We start from the raw sequence: 16,111 nt of genomic DNA, 5'->3' as shown, positions 1-16,111 counted from the left end.
TTGTTCCTCATGCTGTTTGAGACCCTTGCTGTCTGTGTGGTTCTGTGGCCCACAAAAGGTCTTGAACTTGTTTCCTTGGGGATCTGGGCGTTCTTCTAATTCAGTCTGTTTATTACAATGTGCTTTGGACACTGTCATCACAAGCAATTTCCTCATGTGTACAGTTGTGCCTTTTAGTATGTCTGTTGATTCTTAAAATATCTGTAACTTTTTGCTTTTCTTTTGGGGGTGCTCTGTTTATATGTATGTGTGTGGGGGGGGCTTCCTCTGCCTGTGTTCTATCTCCACGACACTATGACCCCCTTTAATTGTTGCGTATTTCCCATTTGGTGATTTTCTTGTTTTCATCTTTCTCAATGCTTTATTTAACTCTGTTTATCCTTTGATAGTGGTTAACTTAATGTTCTATAGCTAATTTTATTTTACCTTTGAAAAAATAAAAAAATTCCCCTGAGTTCACAAAGCTAATTTCTTCATGCATGCATTGCGTGTCTGTTGCAATTTTTGGCCTTTGTTTTTCTTTTGTAGTGTAAGATCCTAACTTACTCTTACTCCCCTCCCCGCCAAGACCCCGTTTCCAAGGGGAGTCTTTGCCTCCTTTCGGCCATCGTCTGTCCTAAAGCGCTCCCTTTCCCGGCCTGCCCCGGGAGCCCTGTGCGCACTCCTCCCTGTTGCCCAGGCGCTGGTCTGCCAGGATCCATCATTATTATTTTTGCACCTAGTTCAACTCCTTTCTCACAGGCGTTTTTCTTGGCTGCTTTATTCTTTCGTTCTATAAAACTGCTTTGGGTGGGAATCAAAGACTGGGTTATACTGGAAAGCGTCTTATTAATCAATCACGGTAATTTGGAATTTAAAGTCTTCTTTGTCTTCTTGGCTGCATGAAGACTTTTTTAGCTTTTTTGTTGATGTCTTATTTACTGGAAAGGTTTGTCAAGATAGGCCTTTTGGACACTGTAGAGAGATAAGGGGAAGGCAACTTGTGCTATGTCTGTTTCCTACAACTTAAAAAATCTGCTACTATTGAGAACTATTAATAGTTTGCATATACTTTAACTGCAGAAAACTAGTTTGGGGCATTTTCTTGAGCCAGAGAAAGATTGTGGCATATGACATATACATTTGACCTTTAAAATGGCTAAATCTTGTAAATAATGGACTTTGGAGTTTTATTCTTTCAGATAACAGTATGCTCTTCTGCAGGGGGATAGTTTTACTATCTTTCATGTAAATTTTGAATTCCAGATTGCTCTTACACCTATGTGTGTGATGTCTACAAAGCTAGGTTAAAGTTACTATATAAAACCTTTTAGTGCCTTAATGAAATCGTGAGTTATTGTTACTTGACCTTTTCAAAAGGTCAGTGGTACATTTTGTTTCATTTTTTTAAAGGACATTTAAATGTAATGAAAGTCAGAAGCCGTACGATTACCATGAAAGTAAAGGTTATGGGGTACATTTAATTGTGTTCCTCTAGTTTTGAAACTGCTTTGAGGTGGACGGGGGTAAATCCTACGCAGTGATTGTTCTCCGAGAGTTTTCTTTCTCCTTTTCATTTCAGACTGTTGGAGTAAAAGATTATATTTCTGTTGCTCTTTGCCTGCTTACCTTTGCTCAAATTTCATGTGTATTATCCTATTTTAGGTAAAAGTTTAAACTGCTTACCCATTCAATTTCCCAAGAAAGTCAAACTGAACATATTTTCCAGAGAATTAGTTCTCTTTTTCCTTGGAAAATTGCTTCAGTAGAATTTAGTGTATTCACAGGTACAGATAAGAGCTGGAAACACAGGGAATCCAGGACAAATAAGCCCCCCAGGATCAATATTGAGAGTAGTCATACCAGGAGGGGAAGGGGAAAGTAGGGGGAGAAAGGGGAACTGATCACAATGATCTATATATAGCCCCCTCCCAGGGGGATGGACAACAGAAAAGTGGGTGAAGGGAGACATCGGTCAGTGTAAAACACGAAAGCATAATAATAGTTTATAAATTTTCAAGGGTTCGTGAAGGGAGGAAGGGGAGGGGAGGCGAGGCAGCGAGCGGGGGAATGAGGAGCTGATACCAAGGTCTCAAGTAGAAAGAAAATGTTTTGAAAATGATGGCAACAAATGTGCTTGACACTATTGGTGGATGTACGGGTTGTAATAAGAGTAGTACTAGCCCACAATAAAATGATTTAAAAAAAAAGAATTTAGTGTATTCAGATATATCATTGGTAGGTGCCTCTGAGTTAATTCTAACTTTTGACAACAGAATGAAACACGGCCTGGTTCTGCATCACCCTTGTGATTATTGCTGTTTGATTTCTGAGATAGTTAAAGTTTATTGTGCCAACCTGGCCAATAAACACATGTGGGGTTAATTGAAGGGTAGAGAAATAAATGGCTCAGAGAGCCTCGCCTTTTAAGTTCTCGGGTCTCTTGCTTTGTGATGGTCAGACCAGGGTGCAGCTGCCTTAGCCAGTTCCCTGCTTCAGCTGGCAAGGCTCACTTCCTGCAAGACATCCCTGAGGAGGAGCCACATGGACCGACTCTGATGTAGCCCTGGGTCCTGGAGCAGCCGTGTGAAGACCCCTGCCAGTGCTGAGATGCTTACACATTCACTGATTCGGCTTTCCTCCTGCAGTCGGCCTCACTGTGTGTGTTTTGTGAGATGGAGGAGGACTTTGTAGATTGGTGTTGGACAGATGGGCTAATGTTGGACTTGTGGGCTTGCACAGCCCTGGGTTGGGATGTGCACTTACCCTGTATATAAAATTCTTTCTTATACATATGAGTTTCTGTGGATTTGTTTCTCTAATGTACCCAGACTAACACAATTTCATTAGAGACACTCTCTCAATCTATCTCATAGAGGGGCTTCCTCGCTTTTTTGCTGACCCTCTACCAGGTACAATGTCATTTCCCGGAACTGATCTCCTCTGATAACATGTCCAAAGGAGGTGAGGTGAAGACTCTTCTGTCCTTGCTTCCAGGAAGCACTGTGGATATATTTCTTCCAAGATAATTTGTTGTTGTTGTTGTTACTCTGGAAGTACAGGGTATATTCAGTATTCTCCAGCATCACAATTCAAAGCCATCAATTAGTCTGTGGTCTTAGTCATTGTGTGTAACTTTCATGTGCATGTTTAGAGGACTTGAAATAGCCTGGTTTGGGGCAGGGGTACCTCAGTCCTCAAAGTGACATTTTTGTTTTCTAGAAAATGTGCACAGTGCAATGTTCCCAGTGCCCATCATTTAATTTCCTGAGTACCCATCTATTGCCATGGATTGTGGGCCCAAGTAAAATGAAACCCTTGACAATTATTTTCTCCATTTGTCATAATGTTGCTTATCTGTCCGTTTGTGGGGCCTTGTGTTTTCTTTTCCTTAAGGTATAAGGTTAAGGTTATAGTCTGAGGCCTTCTTCAGTAAGTGGTTCAGGTTCTGTTGTAAGCAAGGTTGCTGTCAGTAAGCACATGGTAGACGTTTGTGAGTCTCCCTCTGATCCTGCTAACACCTTCTTCTTCCTGTAGTCCAATTGCTCTGCTCATTTTACCAGCGTATAGATTGAATGAGTATGGTGAGAGAATACCACACACACCTTTCCTGGTTTTAAACCATGTTCTCTCTGAACAACTAACTACCGCTTGTTCTTTGTACAGGTTCCACGTGAGAATGATTCGGTGTTCTAGAATTCTCAGTCTTTGGATCAGCATCCCTCATTTTCTGTTATGTCTTACGTAGGTGGGTGTGTTTGCGTAATCAGTGTAGCATAGCTCAGTATTTCTCTGCTTTTCAGCCCAGTGATCTCGGCAGTGTTTCCTCCAAGAGGCCCAGTCATCTCCTCTTCTAAATCTAGCTTGACTTTCTGTCAGTTCCTGATAATCGACAAATCGTAACTTCATGTGTTGAGATTTTAATTATTGATGGTCCATGAGTGCAAGAATTAAGCAGTCTCTGATTATTATAAACATTTATGCGCATTTAGATTAAGATGCCCTGTTGGTGGTGCTTGAGTTCAGTGTCAAGCTGCTAAAACCCACGAGGTCTGAGGTTTAAACCCACTCGCTTCTCTGAAGGAGAAGGAGGCCGCTCTTAGGAAGACTTAGAGGTTTGCACACCAAAAGTTGCATTCCTACCCTGGTTAGGGTCATTGTGAGTCAGACGTCAGTCAATGGCAGGGGGTTATATTTAGGTTATGTGACTAAATATATGACTGTTGGAATTTAAAAAGTTCATTGAAAATATAAAGCTCATAAGGAAGATACATTCTTACTGTGGGTTGTAGGTTTCCGCCTTCCATATTCAAAGTACTTTGAAGGACTGCTTTTGCCAAGAATGTTTATTTCTTATGAAACGATAATTGTTTTTGTGTGTGTCTACACGAAACAATTTCTCAGTATCTCCTGTGTTTGTGGATGGCTTTCTCATTAAATACAAAGACCTGTCTTAGAAGAAAGTGTTTTGATTTCCCAATTATTATAAATTTTCTCAGTGACATTTTTGACTAACGGTCCCTCAAATGCAGCACTCTTCTATTTTTAACAAGTACAAAGCTGTGGATAAAGTTGAAACGCCTAGAAAATAAAGTAAAAATGTTGCCTCTCTTTGTAGCTCCTCAGCTAACATATTTCTCGTAGCTTTCGGTGGAAGATGGAACTTCCAAAGTTGAGTTAATCTTCCCGATGTTTTCACAGGGAAGAGACTTCCATCTTAAAATAGAGTTACCTGAAGATTTGCAAGTGAAGAATGCAAGGTGAGGTCATTTACAGGCATATCTTGGTGGGACCAGCCGTCGGTGGTAGGAGCTGGTAACTGAGTGAGAAGGATGCTTTTCTGGAGATGCATTGTAGTCATTCCACCAGAAACATTTCTAGATTTTCCAAATAAAGGAGACATTCCTAAATGGTTTTCTTTTGTCCAGAAGTGCTTTTCATACGTTAGCACATAATTTGCACCATTGTTTAAAGCAGAAAGCTGCGGTGATTTCGCTTGCAAAGTGTGGTTTCCATTGTGTGTTCTCCATCTATGCGGAGATACACACCATCCGGACAATCCTGGTATGGACTGGCTTCAGCACTGGCTGTGTTGGGAAATGAGCTTTTCCGAAGCATATTCCTTACATGATGATCACAGCTGTTGCTTTTATTTAACCTCTCTTGGAAGAGAATCTGGTTCAATGGGAAAAAATGGATTTAATAGCCTGGATATGTAAAGTTTAAAAAAAGATATACTTTTTGCATGTCATTTACTGATTGCAGCTATTTATATTTCGAAGTAAAATTAGTACTGACAGTTTGAAGACAAGACTTTCAACAGTATCAGTGGTACTGATTTTATTAACTTGTCAGAATTATGTTTATGTCATCTTTTGTATGTAAGTGCGTGCTTGTGGCGGCATGCAAATAAAGGCCTTTTTTTCTTTTAATTCTGAACATTGAACAGTTTTGTCCCATTAAATTTTAGATTGCACTGCAGTTGGCAGCTGAAGGCAATACTAAGTGGGTACCAGCACATACTACAACAGGTAAGTCCTTGGAAAGGCAGATGTAGATTGAAAAGTCCTAAATTTACTGTATTCTGTTTGCAGAATGTTGTAACAAACTGGTTTAGTGGTTGCTGAGTTTTGTAGAATTGATACATTATATAAAATATCTTCACTTTTGAGACTTTTCAACAGATACCCCAGAAACTTTTATGTTAAGACTGATTTACATTCCTCAAATCCATTCACCCTTCACCCAAGTCCATCACCTGAGTTATCGATCTGCTTCGATTGTGTAGTAAACTCACCTCCATTGAGTCAGTGCCCACTCATGGCGACCCTATAGGACGGGGTTGAACTGCCCGGTGAGTTTCCGAGACTGTAACTGTTAGGAGATTAGAAAGCCCATCTTTCTCCCTCATAGCACCTGGTGGTTTCGAACTGAAAACCTTGCAGATCACAACCCAATACATAACCACTCTGCCACTAGGGTTCCTTGATTGCATCGTTGTGGTCGGGGAAAACACAGACCCGTTCCGGAGTTATAGGATATCTTTGGCAAAAATGGGATCCTAGTTCCAGATGAGCCGCCGCAAAAGGAGTGGTGGACATCGGCTAGGATCATGGGTCCTTGGATAATGCAGGTAGTTGTCAGGGCAGTAGGGGTGAAATATCAAAAGAATTTATCTGTTCTTAATGTCTAGGTTCTTCTATCTGAAAATTGCCGTCAAAGAGTAGAGAATAGATTTAAAAAACCCCTATTACTAAAACAACAAAAAATAATGAAAGGGCTCCTATGGAAAAGAAATGTTCTTAGAACTGCGCTTCTGTAGTCATTTTGGAGCTTGCCCAGATTTCTCTCTCTCTCTCTCTCTGAGTTAGGTTATTATCCGTGATAACTGACAATGACAGTCACTCTCACAATGAGTGTTACTGAGCTAAATATAGGAGAGAAACTATTTGATTTGTAGCATGTATGCCGGCTTCACTGGCAGTATAATTAACTGCCGTTGTTAAAGGGGATGCTTAAATGATTTCTCTCGACTTCTCCCTCTGCCCACCCCACATGACTATATAGTATACTCAAGTTTAAGAAATGAACCTGAGGTGTTTGAATAGCCTGAACAAAACTGTTAAAAAGGACTAACAATAATGATAAAACCCATAACCCCTTTTTCCCTACCAATTTGCCAAGGGGTTTTTTTGGGGGGAGGGGGGCGTACTTATTGCTGTTTCTCCTCCTACTTGCAGTTGGCAGATACCCAGAGTAGTTTGAATCCCTTTTTCATGTTAAGGAGTTTCTCCATAGGCCGATTGGAGACACTGGCTACATTCTTCATGTTGGGCACCATGGCACTCTCCTTTCCTGAGACATCGCTCCCCCATTAACATAAACTCACTGCCCCCAAGGATTCTCCCTCATTTGTTCATGTGGCCAATATGATCCCATAGAGATAGTCCTATTATTCAAGGCAGACATCTCACTAGTTAAGCGATTGCTTGGTTTTAAAAAGACTTCAGGGGATATTTTTGGCTTTAAGGTTTAAAGATTATGTCAGAGAAATAATTTCATCTAACCTTTGTGGCTCCAGAAGTCTGTCGTTAACTGAATTGGTGAGAACAGGGCGTGTGGTCCATTCTTGGAGGCTAACCTGTGCAAAGTTCATTGGCAGACTCTACCCCGTCTACCTTCTTACTCTGCTCTTCCCTCCCAGTCTGCTTTTTGTTCCTAAGGCTCTAAGAAGAAGAAGAAAGAACACAATTTAAGTGTCCACTCACTGCCATCCACTCTGTGCAGTTCCCTGGGCTGGAAACCTTTAGTAACTAAGAGTTCAGGGGAGGCAAAAAAGGAAACCAAGCTGATTCCAGGGACCCAAGTGGAAGGCGAGTTTTGAGAATGATGAGGGCAACGAATGTATAAGGTTGCTTTACTCAATTGATGTATGTACGGATTGTGATAAGAGTTGTATGAGCCCCAATAAAAAGATTTATTAAAAATATAAAAAAGAGTTGAGAGTTGCCATATCTTTCCTGTAAAGGACAAGCCAGTGAATAGTTGATGCTTTGTGGGTCTGTTGCAACAACTCAACTCTGCCCTGTTGCCAAAGCAGCTCCATGCAGAATGCACACACCAATGAGCATGGCTGTCTTCAAATAAAGTTTTATTTATAAAACCAAGATTTGTGTTCGATTGGGCCTACGTGCTGTACTTTGCGGACAGTTGATACAGTCGTCACTTATCTTGGAGCTCTGGTGGGATAGTAAGTTAAGCATGGAACTGCTAACTACAGTGTCAGTGGTTTGAACCTGTCAGCCCCTTATCCATCAGCCTCTCCACCAGGAGGAAGAGGAAGCTGTCTCCCTGAAGTCTTGGGAACCCAGAGGGGCAGTTCTACCCTGAGTCGGAATTGACCCAATGGCAATGAATGAGATTGAGATTATGTAATTGTAGTATATTAGGGAGAAAAGCATTATATTGACGGGAGAGTCAAAAGATTTGTTCCTACTCAAAACGTAATGGAAATGATATGTCTTCGTGCGTTGTAAAATATCGTAGTCTTATTTTTCCTCATTAAAAGAACACAAACATACCTATATTGGCTTTGGTCAGAACTGTGTGGTATTGGTACAGTGTGTGACAAAGTAAAAAACAACACCCCAAATCAAACTCACTGCCATCAAGTCAGTGCTGACTCATAGTGACTCCCTGTGGGTTTCTGAGACGTAACTGCTTATGGGAGTAGAAAGCCCAGTCTTTCTCCTGAAGAGGTACTGGTGGTTTTGAACTGCCGACCATGCAGATCTCAGTCCAACTCGTAACCACTGTACCACCAGGGCTGCCTAAGAAGCAACAGTGTGTTGCTTTCAGAGAAATTGTGTAGTGTTGTATTAAAGAAAGCAAACAGTGTAAAACAACATAATCTTAATTGCTTGCTCTTAGTCTGTTAACAATGAAGAATTTAAAGGAACTGGAACAACTTAAATATATGTTCTATGTCATTCACATCTATAGGCTTTAATTTATTGATACACTGACTAATTTGAAAATAACCTGAGCTCGCAATGAAAAGAAAGATCCCTGGCTGTATTATGGGTAAGCGCGTGGCTACTCGCTGCAAGGTCTCAGGTTCAGACCCACTCAGTGGCTCCATGGGCTAAAGACATGGAGATCCACTCCTGCAATGATTTCCAACCAACCAACCCACTGCCATCAAATTTATTTTGGCTCATAGCAACAACACTGTTTAGGATCTCCAAGGTTGTAAATTTGTACGGGACCAGATAACTTCAGCTCTCTTTCATGAAGCAGCTGGAGAGACTTGAACTGGCAAACTTGTGGCTAGCAACCCCACACTCGCCTGACGGCCGAGAAGGTCCAGTGAACAGTTCCAGTGTGTCACATGGGGTTCCTGTGAGTCGAAATCAACTTGACAGCACACCAGAACAACGATGGAAGGACGAAAATAACCCCCGTTGTCTAAGGTCGGGGAAGGATCCAGGCACACTGTTAGGGTTTTGTTGTTGTGGTGGTTGTTGGGTGTGTGTTGTTGAATTGGTTCTGACTCACAGTGACCCTATGTACTTTTAATATTGTACTTTGGAGATGTAGGTGTAAGTAACAGCATGTTCTCCCCCCCCCCCACAGTTTTATTGACACAATTCATGTACTCTACAAATGTGTGGTTTAAATATATTGAAAAGAGTTGGGCAACCATTACTACAATCAACTTGAAAGCTTTTCATCATCATTGTTCCCCATTAACCCCCACCTCTCCTGCTGTAACCTTTAGGAACTGTTAGTATCGTTATTGTTTTTTATGGATTTACCTGTTCTAGATTACAAACAAAACACCCCAACAGCGTCAACAAAGTAGAACGCAGAAAAATCTCAATGAAAGAGAAAGTAGAAGGCAATAGAAACTAGGTCAAAAGGGAAAACAAGTGATGCTAAATTTTAACCTAACTTCATCTGCAGCAACCCACTTGCCAGTGTACTCAGTCTGAGGGCAGTACTATACTATTCACATGGCTGGTTAGTGTTCGAGGAAATTCTGATGACTTCACAGCCGTTTGCTACAGCATCCATATCTTCATGAGGACAAATATTAAGCAGAGCCACATTGTAAGAACTAATTGTGTTCAGATTAAGGTGTACAACTAAGTGCGAACTCAAAATCCAATTAGATAGAGGCAGCATTATCAGCTGTTGAGAAATAATTTGAGTAATCAAGTAATTGAAGTAGTTTAGTAATTTCAGTAACCTCGAGACATTTGGTAATTCTAATAATACTATCATTAATCTAGTCAGTGGTATAGAATCTAAAAGTATATTGAGAACAGCAAAATAGGGTTTCTGTGAGTTGAAAATAGGGTTTTGTAGGAAAGTTTAATTTAGGCTGAAATACATAGGATGTTTGCTTGTACAGGTTAAAAACTCAAGTAATTGAGCACCGTGTAAGACTGCAATGAGCGTTAGACACAGGGCAAGCACGTCACCAACACTCATTCACTAAGACAAAGCTGTCTTACGACTAAGACGTCTCAAAACACAGTATGAAAACAGCAAGTAGATGGCAGTCCTAAGTTGCTAATAGTTCTTTTTTTGACATTCATGTTGACTTCTATCTTAATTTTATTTGAGTGAACTAAACATTCATTGAGCAAATGGAATTCATTGGAGATGTTTTTATGTAGAGAATGCAGCACTCTCCGGATCTACTGAGCTTTATGTTGGAGTTGAAGATGATTTTGGTAAGAATTGCTATTAATTTTTAAGCTGTTAGCACGTTCTATAAAGATTAATTGTTTCTGTCCTTCCTTCTGAAACAAACATGGTTAGAATCTAGTACTTCTCAACCCTGGAGTGTCCAGTGTTGTACTGTGTGCGTACATGTGGATGGTGTGTCCCCGGAACTGCATGAGGAACAATTGTGGGTGACAGCTAGTCTGACTTGTACCACGCAGTTAGTGCATTTGGCACTGAGGCTGATGCCCAGGTGGTGAAAACTTACATGTAGTCCTGGGCTGTCAAAGAATGTGACGTCTAAAGAGAGATTAAATAGTCATATTAAATGGTTTAGGATCTCATATCAGGGGTTACCCAGCCCAAAAAAGGGGAATTTTTTTTCCCAAAGCTATATATTTAATTTTTTTCACAAAACAACATCACTTTCAAACTGCTCAGTATTAAATTTAATACGTTTGTCAAATGTGATTCCATTCTTGGACACATGTTTCAAATTCATCTGTTTGTGTGGCTGACAACACCTCCTCGTTTTTGTCTTCACCTCTTCTACTTCATCAAATCGCTGTCCTTTCTTGACCCTTTTTATTTAAGGAAACAAAACGTAGGTGCACAGAGCGAGCTCAGGTGAGTAAGGTGCATGGGGCAAGAGAGGCATGCTGTTTTTTTCCAAAAGCGAGTGCATTGAGTTGGCTGCGTGAGCAGGTGCCTTGTTCTGGTGGCAAAACCAGTCCCCCGTTTGCCACAAGTCAGGCCTTTTTTGTCACATGCTGTCATGCAGTATTTTCAGAACCTATAAATAGAAAGCTTGATTTACAGTCTGACCTGGTGGAACGAACTCCAAATGCACTGCCATCTGTTCAGGAAGTTGACAGATGTTCAAAGTAAGGTTTGCATCGATTGACATCTCACCATTTTTGAAAGGAAAACCACTCGTACACTTGAGTTTTTCCCATAACGCTGCCCTTTTGAGCTGTGTTCAACATCACACTAGTTTCTGCTTCATTTTTCCTGAGCAGGAAACAAAATCTCACAGCTGCATGCTCTTCTCTTAAATCGGCCATCACAAAAAACGAGGTTTGAGTGAAACTGCTTTCACTAAAAACTTCACTTTGACCAGAGAGCACTTCCCAGACGACACGTGGGCTGCACTGACTCGGAGCACGGTGCTTGATGGTCACCTGGCAGGAAACATGCACCCTACGAAAGCTCTGCAAGGAGAACTGTTGTCCATTTTGGGGGAGGCGCCCCCTCGTATGTTGCATCAATCTAATAGAACTGCATTTCTTTAGTCATGTTAGTTCCTTGATTACCAAAAGGTAGTAAAGAGATCAGTGAATAGCAAAACCAGATGAGAAGCAGTCTCCTACCGTGGAGATCGATAATCTCCGGAACCTTACACGAGCTGACTCAGTGGCACGGAGTTTAGTGTTTGGCTTGCTTTCGACAGTCCAGACCATTTGGTCACCTAAGCTGTTTATGGCTCCATTTTAGTTGTTCCGATAAGAAGTCTGCCTAGTTCGCAGCTTCAAAGTAATTAGTCGCTCTAGCCTTGGTGATTCCAGTAGTGTTTATATAGATTTTTTAACCTAAATTTTGGTGCTCCTGGGGACGTAGACCGTACTGAAGAGATCATAAATTGTCAAGGATACAGTCAGATAGATGGCAGAATACTTAGACCTGCCTGCACCCATTGCCATGGACTCTGGTGACGCTGGGGCTGCAAGGGCGTACAGGGTGTACGTCTTTAAGGGAGTAGACAGCTTCATCTTTCTTGGACCTACCTAGTGGAGACAGGAGTCAGAGCCCTGATAGTGAAAGGGTTGAGCATTCACCTACCAACCTCAGCGCTGGTTCACACCCATCCCTTGGTTCTGTGGGACAAAGTCCTGGCAGTGGGCTTCTGAAGAGGCGGTAGCCCAGAAGCCTAAGGGATGGCTGTGCTTTGTCACGTGGGGTTGCTAGGAATCAGAACAGACTTGAAAATGCCTAGCAACCGCCACAAAGGAGGCATGGCAGAGCCTAGAGGCGAGGAAAGAAATGAGCAGGTCAGTGTTTATTCTGATAGCAACAGATTTTAGTTTGTAAGAATGTGCTTCATCGGGGTATGCAACTGTATTAACCCAGACAGTGGACTCCGAGTTCAGCCTTTTCTTTAAGGCTCAGGGTTCTGTAGAGCGAACCTCGTGCCCAGAGGGGAAGAAGGAAGGAGGCCTTGGCATTGAGGTTTTGTTTTGGTTTAAATTAACTGGGTAAGCATACTAGCACAGGAGAAGATTAAAATCTTGGGTTCTTTTCGTGGTGTAGCAAATGGCTGACCTTCAGCACAGTCCTTCCGCTTCTTTGTGCCTCTTTTCCATGAAAAGGGGGTGAGCAGCGAGATTTTCCATGAAGGCAGTGTGTGCTCTTAGTTACCTGCAACAGACATCAGCAATTGCATTTGTGATCATTCCTAACAAGTCCTTGGCTAGCACGGCACGGCACGGCTGATTGAGGCTTTCCTTTTTCTGCTTGTTTTAAACAGGAAGTTGCTTTGAAGAACAAGCAAGAGCTGCACGCGCCCCCTCCCCCGCAGTACTACTCCGGCCTCCTTCAAGAGCTGGCGACACTGGGCTGGGACAAGTACGACATGCCACGTGTTTCAGAGTGCCCCTGCTCCACACATCCAGCTGAACAGCTGCCTGGTTTGAGCAACTTCCCCTATACCTGCTTTTGACCTGTCAACAGTGTTTTGTTGTCACTAGAGTATCTTATTTTTACTGTGGCTATCAGCAACAGGAATAATATAAACACTTAACTTGAGTGTGCTACATGTAATTTGGAAAAAAATTGTTTTATATATACCTAGTAGGTAGGTGAGCCTGCTTTGAAAACATCGGCCATATTTCTCTTGGAAAAGTCTCTTGCGTTCAGGTTTAGCTTCTGTCTTAGTGTGTATGCTTTGAAAAAAAAGACTCTTATTAGTAGGCTTTTTATAGACTTTCCACTTTGAACAAAAAAAAGATATACCAGTATTAATAATTTTTTTTTAGCGTTTACTTGCTATTTCATTTTAGATTATTGCTAGTATAAACCAAAGACTGGCTGACAGTGTCTGTTTGGGAAGAGTGTGTGATTTCCCCACCCCTCAGCTTTCTTGAAGCACCCTGTTGGCAGAGCAGGTTGCCTTCTGGGCTGGTGGGCAGTTAAACCCACTGAGCATCCTGCCGGCGGGAGATCAAGCTCTCTGCTCCTGTAAAGATTTACATCCTTGGGAACACATAGGGGCAGTTCTCCTCTGTCCAGTAGGGTCATTCTGAGTGGAAATCAACTTGATAGCTGGGGGTAAGTTTTCTTGCATATGTTCAAAACCTTTTATAGTCCATTCCATGCAGTGGCCTACTGGGAGCTAACGCAGACAGAACCAGGAACATCAGCCGTTTAAAAGAAAGGAACCAACGTAGCTCAAAGGCAGGGCATATGTCCTTCACTGTGGTTTACGCGGCTGCTTGTATTCCAGAAGAAGCATTAGAGTAGACATTGTAGAGACCCAGCTCCCTGCCATCTAAGTTTGCTTCTGGAGGTGACCACATTGCCAGTATCAGAGCTCTCCTTTGGCCTGCATCATCTCCTCTTTCTTTTATAAGCTGCTGGCTACGGGAGCAACTCCGCCTCTCCTCCACACCTCTTGTCCTCCTCTTCGCCAGCATGCTTGAACGAATGGGCCGGATCTGTGTTAGACCCCTCTGTATAGAGATGGGTCAGCCATTTACCCAGGCCCATACCTTAGCTAGACTTCCCAGTTGTCTCTTATGAGAACATCTTAATGTCTTACTTACTGTCTTCTAGATTAGCGGTGAAGATGTGTAGATTCTTTTATCCAGGAGCCAGACAGAATGTATGGCTCTATTCCTTTTATATGTCCGTGGGCTCTTGCCACTTCAGATTTCACTTGCCAAGACGGGATTGAGGTTCCTGTTACAGATAACAGTATTCCCGTGAGGGATTTCTTAGATAGGATGTCATCGGAGATTTTACATGCTGTCTACGTTCCATCCTTGGGTTTTCATGCCGTCGGCGAAGCCAGCCTGTTCCTGTTGAGTGGACTCTTGTCTGTCCCGGGAACCCCGTGTGTGTCAGAGTTCAGCTGCTCCGTCAGGTTTTCCATGGCCAGGTGTTCCTTTCAAGGTGCCTCTGGTGAACTCACACTGCCCGCTTTCGACAGTGGAGACCGTTGACTGATGATCACACCTGTAAGAGGCTCTCGCTTGGATTATGGAATTGCGTTTGTTTCACTTCCTGCTATAATTCGTACGGATGGATGCCCGGTGACTGACTTGAAGGAAGGGATGCCGTGGGAAACAGCCCTGTATGCTGTACTAGGATGTCCGTGGAGGAGAGTCTCCCGTCCATGACTCAGCCTTGTCTTTTAACTAAAAAGAGCGGCGCGCAGGCCTTCTCCTACTCTAGGTGAGCTGTGGGTCTTTGCCTTCCTTCCCTCGGACAGGTGGCCCATTCTTAGTGACTCCCCATCCCCATGGCCTAGGTTTGACTTACAGAGACTTGTTTCCGCTCCCTCCGTAACACTGTAATGCCACAGCAAATGGACTTCATTGCTTCAAGCAAGCAAGTGACACGTTCTCACCCAGCACTCCCCCGCCTTTGGCATAAACCAATAAATACCACAAAAACGAAAGCAACCGCCCTTCCTAAATCCTTCCTTTGTGACGACTGCACCTCACTTCCAGACATTCCTCTGGTCGTGTGTGCTGATTCTTGATTGATTGATTTCTAATTAATATGCTCCTCTTCCAACTGGCATGGTGGAATAAGATAATGCAATTTTTAATGGCCTCTTTCTTGACAGGTTACTTTGGGTGTAACCTTTTGGGTACATTTCTGTTTTGAATATTTGCATTACTCATTTGAATATGGTGTCCAGAATTATGACGTAGCCATTCCATAAATCCCTCTGTGGCTGTGAGTTGAGCATTGAGCTACTAATCGCAAGGTTGGCTGTCCAGACCCACCAGCTGCTCCAGAGGCGAAAGCCAAGGCCCACTCCTGGACGGAGTAGAGATCTGCCTTCTGAGAATGCCTGTATCGACTCTCTAGAGAGCAGAATGAATTGAAGGCAGTGAGCTTTTTAGAGTAATTTCCTAGTTAAACATATTCTGAGATTTTTATGTTTGATATTGAGAAGTGAAAGTGCATTTCTATAAAAACTTTTTAAGTGGAAATTCTAGGCTCTAAGTATCTATTTTGAAACTGAAATTTAGCTCTTGTGAGTTGTGTTAGACCCGGTTGACTAGAGAAACATCCAGAGACACTCGTGTGTGTGTATGTGTGTATGTGTGTGTGTGTGTGTGTGTGTGTGTTAGTTACATAATCTGGTGTCAGTTTGAGGATTGGGAGTGAAGGAGTGGAGTCTAGCCTGTCAATCATTGCATGTGTTTCGTGAGTCTGAAGAGGACTTTATAGATTGGTATTGGACTTATAGGCTTGGACTGGATTTGGATGCTTTCTTAATGCACAATTTCCCTTTATATAAAACTCTCTTAGACACATATGTGTGCCCATGAATTTGTTTCTCTAGTCTACCCAGACTAACAGTATGTAAGAGAGAACTTTATATCAAAGAGTAATTGTATATTGAGAAAACACCCCTGCCCAGTCCAGATCAAGCCCTTAAGTCCGATACTAATCCATCAACTCCTATTTAGACTCGCACAGCCGTGATGCTGAGTGCAGGAAGATCACAGGCGGTGGGTGCAAAGTCCTGTGGGTCCGAGGTGATGGAAGCATCTCAACGCTGGTGCTGGTCTCCAAGGGGATCCTCCAGTTCTCTGAGTGTCTCCTCCACAGGAAGGTGAAGCAGAGAGAGAGAGAGAGAGAGAGAGAGAGAGAGAGAGAGAGAGAG

The 16,111-nt window shown here is 42.5% G+C and overlaps 1 protein-coding gene across 3 annotated transcripts in view; it reads left to right on the top strand.

Moving 5' to 3' along the window:
• The window catches only part of FANCL (FA complementation group L), a 69,443-nt gene that overhangs the window by 10,932 nt on the left and 42,400 nt on the right, over positions 1-16,111 (top strand). For all 3 annotated transcript variants that reach the window (XM_075535921.1, XM_075535920.1, XM_075535922.1), the window contains exons 2-5: positions 4,681-4,739; positions 5,450-5,510; positions 10,164-10,220; positions 12,737-12,834. In XM_075535921.1, the coding sequence (XP_075392036.1) occupies positions 4,681-4,739; positions 5,450-5,510; positions 10,164-10,220; positions 12,737-12,834 (275 nt within the window). The remainder of the gene's footprint in view (positions 1-4,680; positions 4,740-5,449; positions 5,511-10,163; positions 10,221-12,736; positions 12,835-16,111) is intronic.

This window comes from Tenrec ecaudatus, chromosome 17 (assembly GCF_050624435.1).
Source record: "Tenrec ecaudatus isolate mTenEca1 chromosome 17, mTenEca1.hap1, whole genome shotgun sequence".
Lineage (NCBI taxonomy): Eukaryota > Metazoa > Chordata > Mammalia > Afrosoricida > Tenrecidae > Tenrec > Tenrec ecaudatus.
The sequence above is the reverse complement of the archived record's forward strand: the minus strand, read 5'-3'. Positions and strand labels throughout refer to the sequence as shown.